This window comes from Colias croceus, chromosome 1 (genome assembly GCF_905220415.1).
Source record: "Colias croceus chromosome 1, ilColCroc2.1".
Classification (NCBI taxonomy): domain Eukaryota; kingdom Metazoa; phylum Arthropoda; class Insecta; order Lepidoptera; family Pieridae; genus Colias; species Colias croceus.
This window is the reverse complement of record NC_059537.1, coordinates 5,945,355-5,972,593: the sequence shown is the minus strand read 5'-3', so window position 1 is coordinate 5,972,593 and position 27,239 is coordinate 5,945,355. Positions and strand designations below refer to the sequence as shown.

At 33.1% G+C, this 27,239-nt stretch overlaps 1 protein-coding gene and 1 non-coding gene across 3 annotated transcripts in view; both read right to left on the bottom strand.

The window, feature by feature from the left end:
• The window catches only part of LOC123691065, a 33,859-nt gene that overhangs the window by 692 nt on the left and 5,928 nt on the right, over window positions 1–27,239 (bottom strand). The window contains exons 2-12 of one of the 2 annotated variants that reach the window (XM_045635285.1): window positions 23,833–24,014; window positions 6,690–6,867; window positions 6,116–6,350; window positions 3,341–6,036; window positions 3,051–3,257; window positions 2,547–2,717; window positions 2,325–2,460; window positions 1,904–2,110; window positions 1,332–1,493; window positions 663–946; window positions 252–421 (exon numbers count right to left, since the gene is read on the bottom strand). In XM_045635285.1, coding sequence (XP_045491241.1) covers window positions 252–421; window positions 663–946; window positions 1,332–1,493; window positions 1,904–2,110; window positions 2,325–2,460; window positions 2,547–2,717; window positions 3,051–3,257; window positions 3,341–6,036; window positions 6,116–6,350; window positions 6,690–6,867; window positions 23,833–23,946 — 4,560 coding nt within the window. In that variant the 5' untranslated portion in view covers window positions 23,947–24,014. The remainder of the gene's footprint in view (window positions 1–251; window positions 422–662; window positions 947–1,331; window positions 1,494–1,903; window positions 2,111–2,324; window positions 2,461–2,546; window positions 2,718–3,050; window positions 3,258–3,340; window positions 6,037–6,115; window positions 6,351–6,689; window positions 6,868–23,832; window positions 24,015–27,239) is intronic. The other variant, XM_045635294.1, reaches the window with a different exon arrangement.
• On the bottom strand, window positions 9,289–9,360 carry Trnaq-cug. The gene has a single exon. It is a non-coding gene; the product is annotated as a tRNA-Gln (tRNA).

Sequence of the window (27,239 nt, the reverse complement as noted above, 5' to 3'; positions counted from 1 at the left end):
AAACATGAATTAAAGTAATATATAGTAAATGCTTTGTTTTAAAACAATTTATTGTTTTTCAATTTTTGTTATAAATAATAGATTACAATTTTCACAAAGACTTTTCACGTTCATTATACTCAAGTAGAATAGATATTGACTGTTATATTAGAATCTCATTGCGTATTTGGGGTTAACAAATACAAGTGAACACTCGTTAGTTATTATAACTAAAACAAAATACTTATCAACTTATCAATAGTAACACCAACCTGACACATAAGCGGTCCGCCCGAATCACCAAGGCACGCGTCTCGACCGCCCCGCTCGTAGCCCGCGCAGAACATGTCTTCTGTCACACGGTATAGCGGCAACAGGCGCGTTCGACGACGGCATTCTGCTGTTGATATCACTGGCAGTTCTACTTCTTGAAGCGTGTCAGCTGTTGGTTTAATATAGATTAGTGCATAATTTAGATTAGTGGCTTAAACATAAAATGGCAATCATTATACAGTTTTTTAGTTTTCCGAAACGAAAAAAGTTTTCCGTTCCGTAGAAGCTGAACGAATAGATATTGCATTAGAAGTTATTTCACAAAAAGGTAGTAGGTAAAATTTAGGGATAATTTAAATTATATTAATTTATTACTAAAAATCTCCTGAAAATGTAATAAAAATACGCACGAAACACCCGTTCATGTTCATACAGCTGTCCCCATCCAACAACAGTGCAGTGTTGTCCTGCGGGCGGTTGCGCACGTGGTGGGGGCAAGCACGCGGGCCGCAATCTCGCGTGCAACGGGAGCGGGTCCACTCGTAACAGAGCTATATCATTTCGGAAACCACGTGGCGCATATCGCGGGTGTAGGACCACTTGGCGGACTCGTGCGATTCGTTCCCAAGGCCCACGTGGCCATGCGCCACGTCGTAAAGCGCCTAGTCGCGCTACCCAGTGAGCTTCGGTTGCTCTGAGAATAAAGATATTAAGAATTACTCAAACCACTCCATTGTTAATTTATAGTTAGTAAAATTTTTGGATATTATTTTACCGCACAAAAGCGTTTCATTTATCACATTAAAGCATTCACTGTTCGTTTCGATGGTTGCTTGATAGAAATAGTTGTTCTTAAATTAAGGTGTAATTTTTTATTTATTTAATTTTTATATAAGAGGAGGCAACAGAGCAGACACGTCACCTGATGATAAGTGTACAGCGCCGCCCATACAGACCAACAATGCCGAGGACATTGTCAGCGTGTTGTTTAAAATGAAAAGAAATCAATTTGTTAAATGAACCTCGTATTTATCGAGCACTTTATGTAGCAAAATAATTTTAGTAGTTCAAAAACTCACTGGTAAAAACAATGGCTAGCAGACAGCAGCCATTCCGCCGATATAAGCGTGGCTCCACACTGGAAGTCCCCATCTCGATACAGCGCGGCCTGCCACGGCCACGCGCCCGCCGCCGCACCGCCACCGCCGACCACCCTGCCCCACCGATGGCGATTAACATCCCTAACCAACACATACCAGCTGCCGATACTGACTAACTCGCAATAGCTTTGTTATCAGTGACCTTCAGCGATATCACTGGTTAGAACTTATGATAGAATTTTGATATTCTTTTTTTATGATGAGCAAGCAAAGAAGCAGGAGGGCCACCTGATTGCGAAGTGGCTTATATGATCTTATTCCTTTTGCTTTTTAGATATTGCAGGTATCATTAATTATTTAAAACAAAATTAGATACATGTGACACATTACACAAACTTAACAAATCAATTTATCTAGCTCTATGAGGTATAAAATCTGTCAAAAATAATTAATTTGATATTTCCTTTTTTTATCTATTTTTTATTGTAATCACAATCTTCTGTAGTCTAATGATATTTAAAATAAGTATCAATATGTTAAACCAATCTTACCTCGGTTGTTGCGCATCAGCATGAGGTCGTATCCCGCAGTCCAAGTCCTTGCAGCGCACGCGCAGAGCCCGGTGTCTCGCGCACGTGGCCCGCTTGAACGTCAGTCTTGTGTCAGCAGCTCGTGCGTTCGCATTATGCCACACCTCCCAGTATCCGACTGAACTCACTTTCCTGCCTTCTCTTGCTTCGCGTACCAAGGGGGCATCCCTATAAGCCAAACGACATTATTTCATACGTATACCAAGTCTTATAATATACTTATAATAGACATTAGAAATCTTTTTGATACGTTTGTAAATACTTTCGCGATAAACATCAAAGAGTCTTGTTAAATGGCCAGCGATTAAACTCGTAATAACTTACCTAAGGATACACACGATATAATAAGAATACATGAAGTAAATGCTAAAAGATATCTTACTGGAATGTCATAGCTCGGCAGACCGCTCGACCGAGATCAGGTAACTTCAAAGAACTATGAGCTTCGTTTACGACGTCTTCAAAGCTTTCAACACAAAGGCGTCCCCAAACACCACGTTTTCTGACCATCACGAAGCCTGAAAAAAACAAGACATGTATGTAATTTATATATAAATGGTTAAATTACCTACGTATTCAAATATTAAATAAAGGTAATAAGTACCTTCTTCATTATACGGTATAACTTCATTATCTTCTGTCATTTCGTCCCCTAGGGCGACGCAACTTTTTTCATCATCACCAAGAGGACAATCAGGGTTACCGTCACAAACTTTATTCATTTCCACACACTGTTGAGCGTTCGCACAAACAAACTGGCCTTCACCACACCATTCTGCACAAAAAAATACAATTGAATTTATTTAAAAATAGTGACATATAAATCTGTATTCATATTATTGTGGCGAAAGTAAATCTATCTATATTTCTGTATGGTACAGTTTATTTGTATAAACTAGTGAACAAATTTTGATGAATTTTAGTATGTAATAGATTAAAATTACGTTGATTACGATTATCCCTACTTGAGTAAGTTGCTCAAAAAACTGTTGCTTTGCTTGCGAGCTAAGCAACAGCCAGAATAGATAATAATTAGTCCTAGTTGTCCATATTCAGTTTTAATCATGCTGGTTGAAGCTTTAAGTTTTGATTACATAATAAATTTTACCACATTTTTTCTCGTCAGAATAATCCCAGCAGTCCACGACACCGTCGCATATTTTTGCCTGAGAAAACTCTGCTCGTAAATAGTCCGCGCACGAACACGCTCGCTCATCCTCTCCGTCCGGACAATCTATGAGTCGATTGCATCTAGACGTTAAAGGTAAACATGTCCCTGATGTACATCGAAAAGACGTTGCGTTATTGCATTCATCTGAAATAAATGCAAATGAGTATAAAACAAATGCATACTGTATAAATAATAAATATTTTGTGTATGAGGAAATAAGTAATTACCTTTTTCGACTTTTTCCTTTTCTTTATGGGGTTTTTCATAATAAGGTTTACTATTACTTTTTTCTGAATTATCAAAATTATTTTCGTCTTGTTTTGATGGTTGAATTTTATTATAAGTTTTTGTTAATATTTTAAATCCTGCTTGATTGAGGGTATAACTAGATGGAATAGCTTTCGTTGATATAACCCCTCCAGGTGAACGGAATAAACTGTTATTATTATAATCTGATATTGTAGCAAGACTTGCGAGTTGTTTTAACTTATCCACTGTCAGTGTACTTGTTTGGTTTACGGGTATCTCCAAAACTACATCAGGATCTAATGCTAATTCGTAAGACGGTAAAATTTTAGTTTTGTTTGCTTGTTTACTGCTAACGCTTCCTGTTACATGATAAGAAACTCTATACGTTCCTTGAGGAACAAAAGTTGTGTTGATCTTATCAGTTCCAGTAGGAATAAATTTTGTGAAATTATCATTTGATTTTGGTAATCGATTGTTGCTATGAATATTTTGTGTACTATCATCAACTTTTATCGCGTCTCTCACGCTAGTCAAATAACTTTGTCCGTCATATTCATAGCCTTCGTCCATATTCGTAGCAACTGTTATTATTTCAGAGGCTTCTGGAATAACTTCTTTGAAATCATTTAAATTGTCTCTTAAGTTTGGTTCATGGACGTCGCTGTAAAAACCACGAACACTTTCTTTGAATCTTGGTGGTTCAATTTTGGGTCTGGGTCTCAATGGTCTGTTCATACCAAGATTTGATTTTGCTGGTAGTAGTGTAATAACAGCTGGTGTAGTTATTTCCAGTTCTTCGTCGGATACGACCTCAACAGACCCAGTCATTGAATCATCGTCGTCTATATTGGAGAGATTCGTTTTTGAAGTCTCTTCTTTCACAATATCAAATCTGCGTTCCGGTGGCTTTTCAGATGTAGTTTGAGTGTATTTCTTTATAATATCGGTCAAATTTCGAAGGATTGAAATTTTACTTTGAAATTTTGGTGTAGTATTTGGAAACGAAGCATCATTTTTTGTAATAATGGCTTGTAATGTGTCGTTGTAATACTTATCAGGTACTGTTTTGTTCACCGAATCATTATTGTTATTAGTAGAAGTATTTACTAATTCCCATGTGTGAATTGGTGCACTTGTGGAAGGAATCAATGAAACTTTGTTATTAGGTCGTTTCGTTGAATGTTCTTTAATATGTTGTTCATCGCTTCTTTTAGTTGTCGAAACATTCAATGGTGTTTCACTTATATTATAATTATTGGTACTTGTACTAATAATTTCAATAGTTGTTGGAGTTATTGTACTCGTTGTAGATGTAGATGTATTATTTCTTTTTACAATAGATGTTCCATCGACAAATATTTTTTCCGTATCATTATCAATGCGATCGAATTGCATAACATTGATAGAGACTGAAGTTGTCTTATCTTTAGGCGGGCGCTCAATGGGCTTACCGTCATTATCATCAATACTGTGCTTTGACTCTGATACATCCTCAACTACTCCACTTATTTTGTCTACAGGCAAAGGGTGAGGTTTAGGGTAACTAGAACCTAAGGTTTCCATGTCTTTAAGAGGAGGGGCATATGTAGGTAATGTAAAGCTTGTATAAACAGGACTTGGAATGTAAATATCTGCGGCTAGATTAGGATCTACATTATACAAACCACCAGGTCTACCAACTGGCTTTTCTTTATGTTTTGCAGGTGGTATTGGTGTAAGCATGCTCTCTAAAACAGAAATGTCTTCCACTACTTCTGCAACACCAATCCTCTCTTCAGGGCCTTGTTCGCTTATTTCTTCTTCTTTAATTGGCACTTTGCTACTTGTTTCATAGTAAGGTCTAGTGATAGGGCGCCACGGTTCATTATCAATTACATGCGGCACCGTAAAAAGTGTATCAATCTTGGGAAGATCTTTATCGTGGTTTTCATTTGTAAGTAGGTCAAATAATATTTGAGATACATTATTTGTTGTAGTTAAAAATGTAGTACTTGTAGGAGTTGTTGTACTTGTTGTAGTAGAAGTTTTAGTAATCGGTTGTGATTTGCTAGTTGTTCTTTCAGTTTCTTTTTTTATCGCAGCCTCCGTTTTTGGCTTTATATTTAGTGCTGATTTTATTGTAAATGGTCGGTTTTTAGATGTAGTGACTGAAATTTTTCTTGTTGTAGTTGTTTTTGCAGTAGTTTTTGTTGTAGGTTTTAATGTCGTAGTTGTAGTCGATGTGTTTCTTGGTGCTTTTGTAATTGAAGGGTGTTTACGATTGTATTTATCATCGTGCTTGGTTTGTTTATTTTCTGTTATATCAGCTTCTGTCTTAGTAATTTGAAAAGATCCAAAAGAACCCTGTACTACTGGTATATTTTCTGTATCAATTTCAGGTTCATCTGGATCTTTATTTTTATCTTGATTTGGTTTAACTGTTGTCTTACGTACAACACCTACTCTGCTTTGTTTATCTTGTCCGTTTTGAGTTGAAGATATTTTGGGGTGACTAGTAGCTAAGCTTTCATTAAGAGCTTCCTTTACATATTGCTCTGAGTGATATGTATGTTCTAAATCCCTTTTTATAATAATACTGCTTGGATCAATTTTTATTTGGCCAAAAGCAGAATGTTTCGATTGAATATCTTGTATTATTACATTCTTCAATGTTTCTTCAATGTTTGACACGGAACTGTAAAAATGCAAACTATTTAATTGATACATTAATTAAATTATACAATATTCATTAGACTTGCAGGTTTTTTATTTACCTCGGTATTTTTCTTCTATCTAAATATAGTCTGAAGTGTACATCTAAGCGTCGATCACCGAAACCAGTTACGATAGCCCCAGCAAAGGCCTGTCGTAGTGGCGAGGGGGCAGCGAACACCTGCCGCAGCGAGACGCCATACCGACGCGCCCTCTCCCTCCACGCGGGACTCCCGGGAGCTCCGCCGTACACGTCCCCGCGGGTCACTCTTAGCGTGCCTTCGAAAGTCATTATGGCTGAAAATTGAAAATAATAAATTTAAATATCAAAAATATATTTTTTTTTAACTTAGTCAACAATTTTTCTTTGAATACTTCTGAAGAATTTTTAGATTTGAACTTTCAGAAGAAGCTAATTTCGACTATAAGAAAAAAGTCCATTTGATCATCATATGGATCATAAGGTTCAAATTTGGATGTAATGTAACTTATTAAAATTATTTATTAAAAGCTCAGTATAAAGTTAAGTACCTATTTACATTAATTATAAATTTATACCCATACCTAATACAATATACCTATTCTAAATTCTATATACATATAATTTTTTAAACTCGCAGTGATTAGATAACTTACGTTCTCCATTGTCTGGTCTCAAAGCTCCCATATAAAACGCTAGAGCAGCAACAGCTAGGACTGCAACAGCGGCAAGTAGAGCTCCCCCCACCAGCGCCGCAGAGCAGAGACCACCTCCCCTACTACCACCCCCACTGCCCACTCTCGGGTACCCTCCACCAGCAAACCGGTATTCACTCTGCAAATAACCACCAATAATTAGATCAAACAAATATAGCTACCATTTACTTCTATTACGTCACAGACGGTGATGCGTTAATACATATAACCTTAAAGTTATTAAACACTAAGCATTATTATTATTTAATAATACGTGATGCGTGGTTTTCAATTCGACATTGACCCGGCGGCTCCTGAACTTCAAAGTTAATTGCTTAAATAGCATAACTAAAACAAAAATAGTTGTTATTTAATTGAATAAACATTACAGGTATGTAGGTAAATAAATTATGAGTAGTCTCATATTTGGGGTTCGTCAAATATCTACGTCGGGAAATGTGGCCAAGCAGTTTAACCAACGATTACCGTGCCAATGCCGCTGGGAACGGTCTAATAGCTCTCTGGGAAACGCCGCCGGTGGGCTGTATATCAATCTGATATATATTTAACTACAACGTTTCAACGTCTATTTGATAGATTGATCATGCATTGATTTGCCTAATTTAGCTTATTTTTTGTTAATAAATTGTCAGGCATTGCAATCTGTGGTCTGACATTGTTAATTGCATCTGCTGCTTGTATCAGTGCACAATGTGAAGGAGAAATGTATATTTATAAGAAAAATACAGAGCACCTGAAAATATGGAAAGATTATAAAGGCTTATAAATAAGTACCTACTGGACTTTCAGGCTTATTGTATCTTTTCCTCTTTCTATAGTAGGTACGCTTACATTCCCGCTAATGATTTTCTAAAAGAGGTATACAGAGACACCCATAGGGATGTTAAACAACAACGTGTGAAAGTAATATACATATAAGTTAGCTAGTTTCTACAATAAACTAATTTCTCTGTCCAAGTGCCATTACACCATGTGACCTTAGCTTAACCTAAATGTTTCGTTTACAATTTGGAAGCATTTTTATAGCTCTGTCTTAAAAACGCAACATTAATTGCAGTATTTTGTTCAAGTTGTATCATACATATTTCAATGTTTTTACAACTTTTTCTTGTAAGTAATTATGTGCATAATATCAAATTATACAATCAGTACAAAGGCACAAACACACCCGCTGTCGCAGCGGAAAATTTCCCGGAATGGACATTAAAAATATAATGGTGGTTCAAAAATTCTTTGTCCGTGTTATGACATTCATTTATTTATAAAACAATTTAGAACATCCCAGATATTTCAGGGACCCTATGCTATTTGCTTATATAATGCATCACTTTCAAGAAAAAGCTCCGAATTACGATGAGACAAATATTTCGGCCTGATGAGTTTTTGCAGCAATAATTACCGCGTGGCAGCGGCATCATTAAAAGGTAGCATCGCATTTATAAAGACGAAGAACTGAGACGTGGAGATACCTTCCTGTCGCATCCAATAAAGAATAATACGGTAAAGTGTGACTGCAGTCATTAATGTTGACAGAAAGAAAGTTTCATCAACTAATAATTCACTGATGATCCCGACCACCCAACCCAAATAATATTGAAAAATGTGTCTGATACATTTTAATCAACAGAACAGTTTGTAATTATGCTTGAAGATGAAAAAGTGACACATTTGAAATTTTATGCATATCAATCTCTCTTTATTTGTGATCCGTTTTTAAAAACAAATCAAATATTTTATTTGATTTGTTATTTATTTATTGTAATTCATTTATTTTCAAATTAATTTAATTTCTGTATTCATCAATCTAGAAATCTCAAAATTATAGAAACAATTGAAATACCTCAAAAACTCAAGCCTGAGCCGAGTTGTTATACTAATTTTGATGTGATTATCGGATCATTGACGAGCTATCTCGTTCGACCATCGATACCGGAGCAACAACATATATTTATTACAGATATACAGCATACTTTATACTTATCACTGTACCGAACATTCGTAAGTAATTGAGCCAATTTAAATTACCCTTCGAGTAATGAGGCTTTTGAGTCTTACCGACATTTCTGAATCTTACCATCAGGCATCACCTGATCTTAATACAAAGAATTGTGCTGAAAATTTTGTGTATGAAAAATAAATAATTAAAAACGACATTGTAGAATATATGTATTTCGTCATACATAAACATTAATAACATGTAATGATATTATGTATGCGAGAATTATGTACCTATTAGATACGTTAACGTATGCTTACATCAAGTATTCATTGCATTTATAATTAAACCACGTTTTCAATGTACGGAACATAATTTGAACAAAATAGTTCGTAGTTAGATATTGTCTTAATAAATGTTTGCATGTTTATTAATTACAAATTAGGTATAATTAGATACTAAAATGTTAGAAACCGGCAAGTACCTATCTATAATTTGCAAATTGCATTAAGAAAGTACCAAAAATGCATAATCTAATGACTCCTACATATAAACAGTTTAAAAAAGGAAAACAGAAAGAATCGGTTTATTAGAACAAAAGTCAGGTTCCACCGAGATTTGAACTCGGATCGCTGGATTCAGAGTCCAGAGTGCTAACCATTACACCATGGAACCGGCGATGTATCGTTTCTAAATTGTAGATATATTTATACAGATTATTATTTTTGGAAAAGCTTGACCTTATATCCTGGGTGTAGTTCAACGACGTCATAGCACAGGTCATAGTGTAGTTTGACAGAGATTCCGGTTAATGTCGGTATTTATTAATCATTAGGTACACAAGCATTGAAAACGTTGATTCAATAGATTTAATCATCATTTCATTATAGAGAGATAAGTACATTAGGTACGTACACCCAAACTAGACAACATTTTTTATTAATTCAGTAACTATTAGTAAATAATATGTAATACTCACATTGGATTTTATTATATCAACGGCCTAAATTTCTGAGTTCATGTAAATCTATTCAAACAAATCTTTCAGTCTGCCGCCTTTTACTACTTTCCTTCGTCTTTTACGGCCTATCAAATTTGAATAGAACTGTCGTTCACTATGTTTTTAGGGTGAGAATCTTTAAGTATACACTGCCTTGACATGTTTATCATCTCGTTTTCATGCTAGATCACAATAATTTAAGTCTCTTGTAGATTATGTATAGGTAAATCTGCGTGTCACTGATACAGAACGACGCTCTCGGCAATTTGCCAACGCGAAGCACCGCTAGCGCTAATGTAGGTTACATTATACATTTGATTGAATACTAAATGGCTAGACTGTTTGACACGTATCTTGTTGCACGCTTGTTAACGATATTTTCCACTTGATTCTTTTTATTTGATTCGATCCGTGAATGGCATACCGGATGACCCAAATTTCATATTACGCAATTTAACCCCTATATGGGCTTCGCTGAAGCCCTGGTTTTTGCTGACAATATTGGTATTCAGTTTATTCATCCTGCTACATTATCGAATCGAAGGAACAGAATTACGGAACTTTTCTTTTTCCTGTGTGTTTTGAGCTTACTTAATTTACATTTTTACAATTGAATTGAACGGCTTGTTAACTTTCACCTGCTACATGCATTTGTTCCCAACGAGTAACACCCTCAAATGTCACACTGTTACTCGATGGGATTTTTTTCTGAAAAAATTCCCAACCGATCACACTACCAGTCACACTGTTACTCGATGGGAATTTCTTCAGAAAAAAATCCCAACCAGTCACACTGTTACTCGATGGGAACACACTGTTGAACTTAATGAAAATAAGAATTAAATCGGTTTTTTAAATTTTTATTAAAATCAACAAAATAACAACATTGGTAAATACAGTTACTTAATTACGGACGTTACACGTTAACATTCGTCATATTGCTAGTAATTCTCATTTTAATGTTTTAGTCATAGTAACAATATCTAAACACAATCGGCCTTATATAATATAACAGAGTAAATCATCACATTTTACAATAATTAACAGTCCTTATTTCTAATATTAATTTGAACTTTAAAGAAGAATTTTCTAAATATAATCAACCTTATGTTTGTACCTATATGTATGTATCACAGTAAATCATCACATTTTACAACAATTAACAGTTATTAATTCTAATGTTAATTTGAACTTTAAAGAAGAATTTTCTAAATATAATCAACCTTATGTTTGTACCTATATGTATGTATCACAGTAAATCACCACATTTTACAATAAGTATCAGTTCTTAATTCTAGTGTCGTAAAATCTCCAAAGCATGGCCAACTGAAATAAGACCTTGTGTTAATTCCAGCTGCACTTCCTGAATAAACTCGTCTCTTGATATAGATTTCTTACCCCGTTTTCTTTTTGACGGTTTGCCTTGTTGTTTCAGAACATTTCTGACAGTATTCTGAGAAGAATCTTCTTCAATTGTGTGCAAGAAATGCATAATATTCGGGTGTTTTGTTCCAATGGTCTTATTTAGTTTATTATGCCAAGATTTCACGCCTGTATCCCCGAAGGGGTAGGCAGAGGTGTAATATTACACCCACATCTCGCCATCTATATTTAAGTCCCACGTAATAAGGGGGGGGGAGGTACCTAAATACAATCAGCTTTATATAATATATCAGAGTAAATCATCACATTTTACAACAATTATCAGTTCTAATTTCTAATGTTAATTTGAACTTTAAACAATTTTCCAAATACATATAATTAGCCATAAGTATGTTGTATGTATTTAGGTATTGTAATTTTATTTAATTATTTAAGAATAAAACGTTCAAAGGAGAATCACCAGCAATATGACGAATAAATGTTTTTAAAGTAAAAACCGATTTAATTCTTCTTTTCATTAACTACTGTAATATTGTGACTGGTTGGGAAATTACTAATAAGAAGTTCCCATCGAGTAACAGTGTGACTGGTTGGGAAATTAGTAATAAAAAGTTCCCATCGAGTAACAGTGTGACTGGTTGGGAATTTTTTCTTAAAAACATTCCCATCGAGTAACAGTGTGACATTTAAGGGTGTTACTCGTTGGGCACAAATGGCTACATGCATTGAGTTTTCATTTTCCTGTTATTTATTTTTAAGCTTTTGAATAAAAATCATTAAAATATACATAGGATAATAATGCCTTACAAATAAACCTCAACTTTATTGAATTATATACCAACTCATATTCTAATTTACAACCGGCTTTGAAATGCGTCCATAGCAGACACGATAAAAATAATCCGAACTCCATTAAGATAGCCCTTAAGGTGTAATTATCGTTATCTCACGAAGAGTTACGTGTTCGTTAGTCTCTATACTTCAAGATGCACGGAGCTGCCCTTGCATACAGTGATACAGCGCACACTGGTCGGCCTTGTGGGATGTATGACCTCATGAGATCTGTGAGTACCTACCATGCTATAATACCTCCCTCAGTTTATCCTATTACCCGTCTGACATGTGAGACTGAGCATAGATGTCTGTTAATTGTGAGACACTAAAGTGCACCACATCTTTCGTTATTATGTATTTACATTAGCCCATTTAGATGGTGCATTTTTCACATTTCCATACTGTCAAATTAAAATATGAAAAGTTATATTTTAGCTAATCATTGTTTTCGTGTAATCAGCCAATCGATCATTATTTTTTTTAAATGCTGCTGTAAAATAACTTTCGTAAAATGAATAATTGTTTTTATAAAAATAATTAAAGGGCAAGGCTTTAAGGTCATGGGTGAGCATGTAACACTTCGGACACGCTTACTGCCTTATCAGTCACGGCACTGCTGCGTATTGTTTAACACATGTAATTAATCATTTATCCATGTTTCATTCATGCATAACAGACACATGATATAAAGACACTTTTCGTACCTATAATTTCATTTGCAATCGAAGCAAACATTACTTACATATTTTTTCTAGAACATATGTCTCTTTAAACTTAAATGGTCGATGTTTGTGATATTCATACGCTCATCATAAATGTTTGTACACACATAAACATACATGTTATATCTAGTAGCCTTCTGAAATGATTACATGTAATAATCATTCTTATTACTACAATACTGCCATGCACGACAGGAAGAGTTTTTGTAACAAAACCTTCAATTTTTATATAATATCTCTACATCACAATAATTATTATTCTCATTAAACAAAAGAAGCTGTATGTTATTCCATGAATGACGTTGTTTTGTTTCATTTTGAGATAATAATTAAAGCAATTAATTTGAAATATAATTTCCTAAGATCTGGATTAACTAAAATGCTTAGAGAACGCATAGAGCTTCTGGCCGAAGCCTGTAGATACTGAATAAAATATAAAAAAATTGAATTATTACCAATCTATCAACAGTTTATCATATCTGTTAGCAACTCATTCAAATTAGGTACATGGAGTTATATTATGCAGATTAATATTAAAATCTTTGATATAACAATGCTGTAAGATAAAGTTTTTGTTAACTGTAACAGAAAAAACTATAAGCAACAAACAATGCAAATCGTGTTCATGGTACATGATTGTAATAAAAAGACCGCCAACTGTTGGGAACGGTATGAGTTATGATAAATAGGCTGGTCAGTATTGAGATCTTTTTATTATTGGATTTATCTCCGCCCCATATAGGAGAATAACTATTGCAAAAATCATAAATAATGTTTGATAAAAATAATTGATGAGGCGGTACGGAGTTCGTCGAACCAGTCAGTATAGGCTAAAAAAAATATAAGTGTATTTTATTTGCTCACACTTCGTTACACTCGTTAGATTCAAGTCAATAAATACTAAAATCAAATTTGACATATATAAGAATTTTAAATATATTAAAATTAACAATACTTGCTGTTTATTTTTCCTATTTTGATAATATTATAGAAGTTAGCGCTGTGTAATCAAAACTTTCTGCTAATGTTGCCAAGTTGTCCGACATACCTCCGTAAATTCTTATCCCAATTGGTCTACTTGGAATGTTTTGGTTTATCTTTTAAACTTTATGCGCATAGTATTGTCTTTCAAGTATTGTCTATTCTAGAGTTGTCTTTATTTCATTAAAACAACCAAGAACAAAATCAAGTTACATTTGTCGGTTACAATGGTGTGTTATGTATTTTTTCGTCCATGATCTCATATTTAATTTAGCATCACTTTGATTGATAGAAACAAAGCACGGGGGCGACCAAGTTTTGAAGTATCTATGGTACAAAAAACCACATACACACACCTGACACAGTAAAAAATAACATGAGTTAGAGGCTTTGAACTGTATCAATATTCAAGGTTAATAATTATTGTGTTGAAGATGGATTGTTGAAGCACCGATTAGTAATACCTATATCCAAAGCTATGTAGTTACGAATATCTCTGACTTTTATTAAATAGGATAGGTTGTATGTATGTAAATCTGTAGGATAAATTATTGTTCCGTTTTTAAATGGTATTCCTTAAAAAAAGATATTTCAAAAGATAATTCATAATGTTGTTTACGTCTCGGTGAAATTGAAGGATAAAGTGGATTAAGATACCGAACTTGTAACTCAGATTTTCAGAATTCATGTGCCCATGTATTAAGGAAGATAATTCGAAACAGACAGACAAAGAAAATTACTCCCGACATTGTATATAATATGATAATTCATATTAAACTCATACAATCACAAATATTTGAACGAAACTTAACATGTATAACGAAAATCATTAGTCACAGAGTTTCCAAGGATTCCAAGAACAGATTTAACACAACAGTAAAACAAAAGAATGCCGGAAATACTTGTGATATTTGTTACCCGTCATGTACCTTCATAAGACTGATATTGTCATTGTAAAGCTAAGTAGAGCAACTACAAATACATGTTTTGGTTGTTTTTTAAACGTAGGTACTTAATACCTATGTTATATTGTGGAGAATATAATATAAATGAAATATGTATTTTTTTTCTTAATTTTTAAAACAAAGCAGTCTTTTTTTATTTTTCTTTTTAATGTATTTGAAAAAAAACATTGCTACAACATAAAGACTGAGATATTTAACCTTGTTGTAAGCATTGAAGAATGCGTTTTTGCAAAAAAGTGGAATGCACCGCGAAGAAGTGCTGTCAGAGCCAGACCGTTGTATCGGAGATTGAAGATCACATTGATTACTTTAATGTCTCGTCACATTCCACAATAGATTGCTCGTGATTTTGATTTTATGGACATAATATCAAACGACATCATTCTTATGTATTGTATTTTCTAGAAACTGTATCACCTTAATCTATCGTTTGAATGTGGGAGATTAAAATCGAAGTAGGAACAAAGATTATGAAAAAACACTTTTCCACACCTTTAACTCTAGCACACATAAGCATTAGGATTAGACCTTTTACAATATCTATTTATATGGTTTTTGACTAAATGTAGAGCTACAAGGTGCCAGAGCTAAACAGACCTATATTTGTAAACGCTAGGTATTGATTTCTACAATTTAATAGGATTCGATTTGTGGAATTTGTTGCTCATATTCGTAAGTGTATTCATGGAGAGAGCTGCAGTATCTGCCGCAAGCTTGCCTCGTCAGAGTGTGTCGAGTAACGGGACCGACGTCACGCCGTGCGATACGCCTCAACGATAAAGCTATACGCTCTGACTCTGATTAAGCTTACATTTTTTGTTGTATTTTCCACCTAAAAACTCCAACATTATCGCCTCATTGGCTATATGAATTACTAATGTTTATGAGTTTTTCTATAATCAGCATCGTAGCTACTAGAAGCTACGTAGAACAAAGAGGCTTTAGTTTACGATCTACATGTAGAATAAAGAAATCGTTAACAAATACCAAGTATTATTAAAAATGTAATTAGTTACGAGGAATTATGACAATATGTTAACAATGTTAGAGGTATTTAATAATTATATAACGCATTATACTCATGTTTGATACGAAGTTAGACAATGTGAAATATGTATTAAGAGTTCGTGCTGGACTTGAGAATTCAGATCATATAAAAGTATAAGAAAAAACTATGTTCCTTGTAGGCAGCTAATGTGTTAACATTAATTATTCACGTAGATGATAATATATTTATCAAAGTATAGGTAACTTGTAAAAGCTTCCATTTGGTTTCATGTCTGATATATGTATATAGGTATAATTTAAATGTCTTGTTATGGGCATATATAGAGCTATTCTTTTAATAAGGTTGTTAATAGTTAATATTGTATAATATAATGGAATGAATTGTCTACAAGGATTTCAAGGTTTTCCCAATAGGTCAAGGACTCGGTCAGTCACCCAGCCGCCTACGAGCCCATCTTGGAAGAGATTTAATGGTATCGATGGACATAAATATATCCACGCATGATATAATGAAAGTAATGGGGTGGCCTTGGCCCGCCTCATTTAAATTCCATGTTGCCTTTTTGGTCCAAACCAGGTTACTGAGTTATCGAATGGTCTACATTAGTTAATTATTTTTTATCGACTCCAGTAGGTATTCTCTTCAACTCAAATTTGCATGTTGGGCTTTATTAATTAAATAAATTTCTTTAATTTTGTTTAGAAATTGTTAATAATTTATTTTATAAAAAACAGAAGACTAAGAAGCGAATTTAGTAAGATAAGTTTAAAACTATTTACAGAGGACTCCTGTTACATAACATCAAAACAAGAGAAAGTTTACTTTTTTGCGGTGAGACTAATGTGAAAGTTTAGTCTAGACTAACAAATTTGGTACAATAATATGTCAACATCCTTCGAATATAAGTTTCCTTTTATAGGAATGTATGGTAATTTTGAACTTGCATTCCCTTACAAAATATTTATATTATGAACAGATATTTGCGCATTTCAATATAGTAAAATTTCAGAAGACGACGAATGTTAAAGCTTGCTCGAAGTCCGATCAATATGGGTCCTACAGCAGCAGTTCATCCTACAGCAGGAACATAGTGTATTTTTTCAACAAAATTATTTTTTAGAGGATCGCTATATTTCAAGAGTCATAAAATAATCAGAATATTGCTGCTAATAATTCCTAGTATTTACGAGACACAACTCTACATACATATTTTGAAATAATTTATAGTGTAACCAACCCCAACAGTTGGGGTTGGTTACACTATCCCCAACTACTTACGGGCTTCTCTTTCTGATGCGACAGTATTTTTTCTTTTATTTGTAAATCCACTCTCAATCATTAATTTCCTTGACAATTTATGGGTTAACTAATGGGAAATTACGATGTATTGAAGCCCGAAAGTAAAGTTAATGATAAATTTCGTATAAGATGGTATAGCAACAAGTTTGATTTGCGATCCTTCATAATAAGAAGATTTATTACCCAATGATGAATGGGGAATAAATATACTTATTGGTGTATCGTAATTATGGTGGGAAAGATTTAATGTCGATACACGAAAACACGTCACTTTTATCTCTTTTTATTAAGTTATATTAGCTTCATATCGTACTTTATTTTATTTTATTTGTATCAACGGGTTAAACTGTCTGCTTTATTTTATTTATTAATACTTTATTGCTCTTACAAATTACAAATTGAGACTTAAACTAGGATACATTGTAACAAACGGCAGCCTTATCGCTAAATAGCGATTTCTTCCAGACAACCGGTTGTACAGAGAGAAATAATTAAGTAAGGCATAGGAATAGGGCAGAGCATAAATAAATATATGAACAAAAATAAAAACAAGAAGAGTTATAAAAAATGAAATAAAATAACAATGCAAAAAAACATGCTTTGTTATTTATTCAAGATAAATTTAGCGGATGGGAAATAAATTTAAATGAGCTGCATACGTTCCAACTACTAGAAATGTAAGTAAATATTTACTCTATATATCGACGAACAGGTATAAAATTCTACAATATTAATCAAAAAGCAACAAACATGTTTTTTATCAACCCAAATTATGTTTTAATTTAAGTACCTCTTATTCCTTATAATACATAGGTATAAGGTAGGTATGCATATTTGTTATTAAGTTCTCTTAAGCTATATTTTATGCTGCAGAAATAATTATAGCCGATGATCTCTATAATTATAACTTAGGAATAATAGCTGTTATTCTTTGCATTGTGCTAAAGCACCTGCATAGCTAAGGGCACGCATTGTAAATAAATGCAGTTTACTTTGTTCTGTAAATAATGACTTAGTAGAACTGATCAACACAAAGTATTGTTTATTCGCACTTATCTATGTACAATGCATATTTATTTTACATTATATTGACTATTACAAAATATAAACTAGTGTATGAAAATCGAACAAAAAAGATCAGACAGTATGGAACATTCTTTCGGGCTTCATACCAATAGCCATTTATTTATGACGTAAACTTTTCACAGCCAGGGCCCGACTGGATAGACTTGGTTTTTTTTTGCAATAACAAGCTGCGAGAGTAAATCACACTTAACGTATTTATAATAAATTGCTTCATATATTATGATAAAATGTTTAGAACGTCGTTACAACGCAGGACCTAATGTGCAGGTGTAAGATTCGCAAAGTGTTTAATTAGCAAGTTCGGACTAGGTGCGTCGTTCGATCAATGAACCCAGTAAGGTCAAAACCCTCTCAGTACGAGATCTTCTACTCACAGCTTTTATTTGTTCTTATTCATTTCATTTCTGAAGTTTACGAGCGACTCGTTCACAGTTTCGTCCTTACTCCGAAGATCGTTTGTATTTTATGGCAGTCCTTTGATATTCTTATGTCCAAACGCCAGACTCCGATATTGTGACTACTGACTACACTCAACCGTCTATGTTTGTAAAACTAAATAGGATGCTTAGTTTTTTTCTATCGTTTCATTTTAAAGTTTCAGTAAAATTGCAAAGTTATCTATAATAAATACGAGCCTGTATTACTCCAAAAGAGAATAAAATTGTATATAAAAAGTAAATATAAAACAGAACACACACGGTATCCACCAGCATCTAAAGCATTGTAAGTATGTATTTACAATAAGTAGAGTAACATTAATATCTGTGGGTAAAGCTCTTAACACAACCGACATCATATTAAAATATTTAATAAAATAAAACCACAAAAAATCGGAACACGAATATATTTCTCTATCAAAACTAAGCCACTTTCATTTGCTATTGATGATATAAGCATTGTCTTGTTTGCGAGTGGAACTGAAATATTTTTTTTTGTTTTCAATCGCAGGAGAAAGGCAGGGCCCACTGACACAGTTGCGGTCATCACTTTCCTTGGTCACTATGGTCTAAACTTTAACCAAATATTTGTATATTGCATTTACTTATATTTAGCGTGTTCATGTGTAACGCTTTAACGCTACAAATCTCAAAATGAATACGAATATAAAATAAAGTCATGATACAATTTCTAAAGCTTTTTCAAATAGTTAGATGTGAGTTCAAAGATGAGGATAAAGAAGTTTATTGTAATAACCTATTATAATATGTATACTTAAAGGTTAGTAAGTATAAGCTTGAGTATACTGGTCCATGGTATTAGTATATTATTATAAGTATCGTTTATATATAATGCTTATTGTTCACTTTATGTTTTGTAATAATCAGACCAAAAAACAATAAAAAAAAATTAACATTGGCATATTTTTTTTTAATTATTTAAATTGGAGTAAATAATATTCTAAACCACATTTTACAAAAGAGACAAAAAAAATATTACTCGTACTAAAGTTGTATCATAACTTTTTAGTAATCTTTGGTTGTATTAAGACTGAATTGTTTATTACTACGACAACTACTACTGTAATAAAAATACTAATCTCTCATTGTATGTTACGTTTAAATAAAAACAATTATTCATCATAACAATAATTGACCACAAAAACAATCTCCTTGAAAACTAAGGTTATAATTTTTACCAAACATCGTTATATAATAATCACAATAATGAAACAACAATATTATTGCAAGCGTAATGTAATATTAACATCATGATAGTTGACATTTCAGTTGTGGCCGCTTGCGTTGTTCAAACCTGCTCCGCCACGGTCGGTTGTTGCACTGAAGATGATCAGCCAAGTGCAAGGCAAACTTCTCGGCAACGTAACAACATTACGATAATGACGAGACTATCGGACGCATTTTATACTTTTTTACATTTTTCAACGTCTATAAAAATAGAGTTGGTAAGCCTGATTGCGTTCGCGGTCTCAACGCGTTTTTCTAGTGAGGTATTAGGTATATTCAACGCAGCGTGAACAGACATTCGTTTTAATATACAAATTTAAATGAATACTTGTCGTCCATATATCACTAATAATTGTTAAAAAATATAAAACATCGATAAGATATGTGCATATGGGTTTGGTAAAGCATATAGATTGGTAGAGCAATTATTGTAACGTTAAATAAAATATTATTTTACCATAAAAATTTGACAATGAAATATCAAAAATTAAAAGAATATACATATTTGGTAAAGCGTACTTTAACATTTTTAAAAACTCTAAATTATTATGTTTTGGTCAAACTAAAAAAATACTTTAGGATACCTAGGTACGAGTATCTTTTTATAATTATTTTTGATGGCTGAAGGAATATTTTTAGTTACAAATAAATTATTTGAATAGATAATGACATAGGTATCATAAGTAATGATAACTCTCATCATTGTTTTATTTTTTCCCTCTGATTTCATTAAACTTAATTTTTAACTGACGCGGTATGCTAATACAAAATTTATATTTTTTGGTAATTACTAATTAAAATAATTGTAGTTTACTATATTATTTTTGGACTCTATTAATATTCCTCATCTCTATACTTTATACCAAAACTAGCTCCCCCCCCCCCCCCCCTCCGGCTTCGCCCGCTTTGTCTAAAACCTAATAAATTATATACTAAAACCTTCCTCTTGAATCACTCTATCTATAAAAAAACCGCATCAAAATCCGTTGCGTATTTTTTTAGATTTAAGCATACAAAGGGACATAGGGACAGAGAAAGCGACTTTGTTTTATACTATGTAGTGATATATAATATTTATGACCAATATAACATCATACTACGTAGATTCCTACATAAATAATATCACATAGTTTAAGTAGATACTTCAATGTCCCTAATTTATAATTCAGCATAAAAAAGGCGATATAATACAGTCGATCGTGCATGTTGTTCCACAATAAAACTGAAACAAGACATCCTCGAAGGTCGGGCTGGTTAGCAAATTAAACAGCCACGAAGCTCGCTTTAAATTATACAATGTGACACTAACAAGATAACAATTAAGTGTTGTCTCACGATCTCACCTATACGCAGCCAAAAAGTTATGTTTAGGAATGATAGAATTCCTTATTATAGGAATTTCATTCAAGAACCCCACTTGGAGATGTGATACGAACGGAATAAGATCGCTTCTAGAAACAAGAGTAGACGCGCAGATGTTAGTTAAAGGATAGGTGTCTATAGGTGTGTATAGGTAAAAGCTCTGACAAGATTAAAGTTATACCTATCATAAAATTAGTATTCCACCTAGAGAAAAAAGGAAGAGTAAAAAGCACATTTAGTAAATACTTTATGTAGGTACCTATTTGATTATATTCACTGTTCGTTTTACTGTTTTTTATAGGATACAATTATTTAAGCTGACTATAACTTTATCTCCACACCAATTATTATAACGAAGCCAAATATCAATAAGATGCAACGGAAATGAATAATTTCTGATTAACATATTAAAGTATACGCGACAAATTGGAAACCAGTTTATCGGTAATAATTGAGTAACTGTAGTTTTATTGGGTCCAGAAAAACCAGTTCATAGATAAACCGTTGGTCAGAAATCATTTTAGTGGGAATGTAGATTTAGCTAACATAAAATCTGGCTTTGTTGGTCTACCGTTAGTTGACACCTGACCTCGCTAATATATTTCAACAGGGCTTAGAAAAACGTGCATCTCGTAAAAGTAAAATTTAACAGTAAATTTTTGTAATTATCATATTTTACGTTTGGTTTTGAAGTTACGTGCGTAGTTTCTCTAGCTTTGTCCCATTAATTAGTTTGTTAAACTTTAAGCCTGGTAGTACTATTTTTAAACTATGAAGCATAGTCGGTCATAGAAAAATGTTAAAAAAATATGTCAGAAAGATATGTTAGGTTATCCTTTTAAAACCACTCGCTCTCCTCCAACTTCCACTTGACAGGTGCAGTCCTCACGTTTTAAACACATGCTATCATCATGTCTTAAAATTAATAAAAATAATTGCAAGTTAGAAGTATTCAATCAATATTAAATCCCCATCGAAATCACAATAAATCTTTATTACGGGTAATTAAAGAATATGTTGTGAGCGTTTACGGTCAGTCGCGTGGCATGCTACAGCGCGCGCACGGGTATGGCGTATAAGGCAATTAATAAAACATGCGGAAGATTATTCATCATTATTCATTAACAGCATCTCGGGTAGGCTTCCTGGGTTTTTAGGTGCGGACTGAGCGGGAGCGTCGCGTGCGGGTTACGCTTGTGTGCCGCTGACGCATCAAATTACATCATTACTGTTTAATTCATTTCGTTGTATATTATTAGTTACAGTCTATGATTTTATATTTAATGCTAACAGTACTATTGTTCCATTATGACATTACCGTTTAATGGTTATCCCAGTTTACGAGTTTAACAAAATCACGCCTTATGTGTGTAAATTATAAACATTAAACATTACGCAAAGCTCTACATATTTTGTGAATCATAACAACTTTCGTTAAAGAAATTATAGTAAGATGTTATTCGTGAAAAGTTCTGACCAATTTCGAATTCTCAAGATAGTTATGTCCTTCTAATCAAAACATAATTAATCGATTAACGAATTATGTAGCTAACGGCTAACGGCGGTCAACATTGGCCGATTCCTTCCGCCGATTTGAGCTGAACCGTCTAAAGTAATTATGAAATTGTAGCAATTTCACAGCTTCAACCTTAATCGGTTAAATCAAAGGTTAACAACCGAACTACGTCCACGGATACCTTTTAAACTAAACTTTGTTATATTATCTTCATTTTATGACAGTATGTAATCTGTATTACATCGAAAACTTTAAAAGCTCAAATTTGGCTTAGAATATACGCTATTAATTTGTAAAAACTTTCTTAAAATGAAATAACTAATACCGATTCTTAGCAAATGACATATTGATTATTAAGTATAAATTACTGATAAAGTAGTTCCTCCTTATTTTTAATAAAATCAAAGAGTCGCATTTATTTCTCTTCAGCAATCGAAGTTATATACCGTTGCTAGTTGCGTCTAACGGTACCTTCCCACTGACCGGCCCTAAGGTCGCACCCGGATTCATTTCATGCAATGATATTATTATTTTTGGTTAAGGATTACTTTATTATGGGCACCTAGTATTAAATAATACTCTATTAAACACCAATAACCAATGACTCTATCCTTAAGTTTACGATTATTATTATTAACGATATCTATAAATATCGTTTATTATGAACTAGCTTCCACCCGCGACTCCGTCCGCGCGGAAAAATTAAGAAAAGTTAAGAATTATTTTTTTCTATGTATTTTTCCGGGATAAAAAGTATCCTCTTTTATGCCCAGGATAATAAAGTATAATTATACCAAGTTTCATCGAAATCGAACCGTTAGTTTTCACGTGATGCCTGAACATACAGACAGACAGACAAAAATTTTTTTAATCACATATTTGGGTTTGGTATCGATCCAGTAACACCCCCTGCTATTTATTTTTTCAATATTTTCAATGTACAGAATTGACCCTTCTACAGATTTATTATACCTATGTATCTATAGATTGCCATTAAATATTTTATCGTAAATCGTATTATGGAAATTGGCAGTAAATTTACTGAGTGAGTTTCCATGTAAGCAGAATAGATTATTGCGATATACCTACGTACGATGCGTAAAAAAATACTAATAACATTGTACCTACTTAGATAAAATCTTAATAATAAAACATGATTGGCAAAATCTTTCGGCACACAGAACGCCTTCGAGCTACGTTATCGATTTACCAAATTATCAGTGCGACCATGTAAATATGTAATTTAATATTTCAGTGAATAAATACGCGTGTAAATTCTAAGAAAAGCTCGTATTATGTTCTTACCTGAGGCCGTAACGTCGTATGTCTGGAGTAATAATCATGTTGGTAGAAGCTGGTCGGTGAAAGTGGTGGCCTGTACTTCTTATGGCCGTAGCCCAAGGTATCCATGGTATGCATTGTGATTTGTATGCTGTTCACACTTAGTCCAAGAACTTATGCCATATCCTTACACGTCACATATTTATCTGAAACAAAATAAATAACTTCTTAAACACTCTGAGAGTAATTGTCTTTACAGAGGTACAATTTGAGTGTCAGAGACATTATGCCAATTTCTTAGCGTGTGTACAGTTGTAGTTAACCAAACAAAACGTAGTATTACGTCGTCAGCCAGCACGCGGTGAGCACTGTTATAATTGCCATCTTGTTAACGGAGATTATTAGTAATTTACATGAGGTGGCTGCCCTATAACTAGGTTTATCAGAGCGTGTTTTCAAATAGAAGAAATATGTAGCGCACTGTTAATAGCTCTCGAAGAAAGATTATTATACAGTAGGTATTGCATTTAGTTATACTAACTCTGAGTATAAGTTATATTATTTTGATAAGTAGGTATCGATATTCCAAGTAATATCCGCCATTTTCAAGCTATCGTCAATACTGATTCATCGATACGTTCATTTTAATTTTAGAATTTGTTTCTGTTAAGGCTCTCCTAATTACCATATTATATGTATATGAATTATAATACGAAAAAATAATATAACTGCCCGATACTATAAATAATATATACCCGGACCATCTTAAGAAAGACCTAAAGGAATAAACGCATAGTGTACCTACCTCGTTAGGTACATGACGCTATCTATTCTTTAGTGGATAACAATTACATCAAAATTAGATAGACCAATTATGTAAATACTAGATTTCCGCCCGGGCCCGCGGCTTCACCCGCGTTTGCAAAGGAAAACCCGCATAGTTCCCGTTCCCGTCACCCGTGGGATTTCCGGGATAAAAACTATCCTATGTGTTAATCCAAGTTAACCTCTATATGTGTGCTAAATTTCATTGTAACCGGTTCAGTAGTTTTTACGTGAAAGAGTAACAAACATCCATACAAACTTTCGCCTTTATAATATTATATATTAGAATATTAGATTAATTTAAACATCTATGTAACCAATTTATAATTAACCTTAGAATATTCTGTAGCTTAAATTCAAAAGGCTATCTATATTTATGTCAAATGAATCTCGGAATGCTTTCAATTAAGGCAGTGCCAAAGCCGTAAACTTAACATTGAGTTATGTTGTGTCAATTAACAAGGCATTCCGTGTTCTATCTTAGACGGGAATCAAACCTAAGAGTTTGAAAAGATTCTACGAAGCATTTAAATTGAATTTTCCAGTGATAAAAAAACACATTGCAAATATAGCATCATCTATAAATATGCTGAAAATCAACGTAAATTTCAATACAAACTCTATATGATACTAGTTTCAACTTTCAGTTCAGTAAACAAGGGCATACATACCCTATTCAATTAATTAACTCTAGGATAACTGCTAATAATAATTCGCTCTATCTTCTTCTCTAAACATACAAAATTCTCGTGTCACAATGTTAGTTGACATACTCCTTTGAAACGGTAGCACCGATTCTCATGAAATTTTATGCCTATTGGGTAGATCTGCCAAATTTTTATATTCCCGAGTGATAAGAATAAGGCAGAACAACGTTTGCCGGGACAGCTAGTATCTATTTTAAAACTATAAATAATGGAATCCTTACTGAACGAAAGCGTGAAACGACAGTCAGATATGTTGTCTCTCAGTATCTTACTAGCTTATGAGAAGCTCTGCAAACACGAAGGATATTAATTGGACTCACCTAATCCCAGTTACATTATTCAATTATGCTAATTATTCCTAGCAGAGATAGATCGATAGTTGAACCACGCCGACCTTGCACAGGATTTCTTAGCATAAAAGTATCAATTTTTTTGTTGGTTTTTCTCAAATCCATACATCTTCAGTGAAATGTCCTATACTCTAATGGAGGACAAAGATGTTGAATTTTATATCAAATTCTGAAACAGTAGGTATACTATGCTATATCTACACTTGTAATGTAACAAGTCGTTTACTTTTATTTTAAACACAACGTAACCTACTCAATTCCTAACGGGATCGATTCAAAAGAAACGCAGTATCCGGTTGTCTCAAACTTTATTTATCTGCATACTTAGCTCTGACATTGATTATACAGCTTTTTTTACTGCGTTTCGAAAATGTTAGGTCAAACACCTTAAATTATTGAATATATATATATCTTGTTAGTACGTAACTGTACTTAACTACATGTCATTGTGGCTCCTCCTATATTGGTTGCATAATTGTACAAAAATGGTGCTTGAATAAAATGTCATAATTCTTAACATCAGTATAGGAAAAATTAAAACGTGCTTATAAATACACGGAATAATATTATCAATAAGTATAACTACAACATAGATAAGAAAAAATAACAAAAAATTGATACTAGACAAACAAACTTACACACATAGGTAATGTATAAAAATAGAATTATTTCTTGTAAGTTAATTACAATAATTAGCAGTAGAATAACGTACTGAATATTATAATGTCGGTTATAAGTCGTGCATCAGTTTTTCTATGCGTTTTTATTAATTGCGTACAATCCTATTAGAACATCCAAGCGTGTCGGTCTCAATCATAATTGCTTTCAGGAAGACGCTGATATCATCACTACTCACTAACATTGTAACTAAATCCTCTAAATTATTACACGCAAATCAAATCATATTTTTTACTCGCTACTAAACTATATTGTTGAACATTGGTATTGAAAAGAGGAAAATTAAACAAATTTGATATCCCTATATACCTCTTATAAAAATGAATCGCCAAATGTGTTGCTAAACGCAAAACCCGAAAACGGCTCTACCAATTCGGCACAAGTAAACGTTTTTGTTAAGGCACAAGGAGAAAAAAGGGGGCAGAACAACGACTGCTGGGGCAGCTAATTTGATATAATTACGAAATGGCTAAATTTCGTCTATCAACCTACATTATTAATCTATTGGATGCTTAAAATACCTACCTTCTCAGAGATTAAAGAAATCTTATGATCATTTATAATTCCTTTTGATAAGGCATGCCGAAGATTAAATTATGATATAATTCTAAATTGTATTCATTAATAAATAATTATGACCTTATTAATCCTAAATAGGTACGAAGTACAATTTGTGAAATCAAAATCACACAAAACGTTCCGCTAGAATGTTTATGTATTAATTGAACTTTGATATTATTATTACATTATGTTTGATATAATATTTACAATCATTGATGATTTATATTAATTCTTATTATTTCAGGATTTAATTATGAGATTAAATTATTAACGAATACACACAGCAGTAATATTTACCTGTGAATTACAG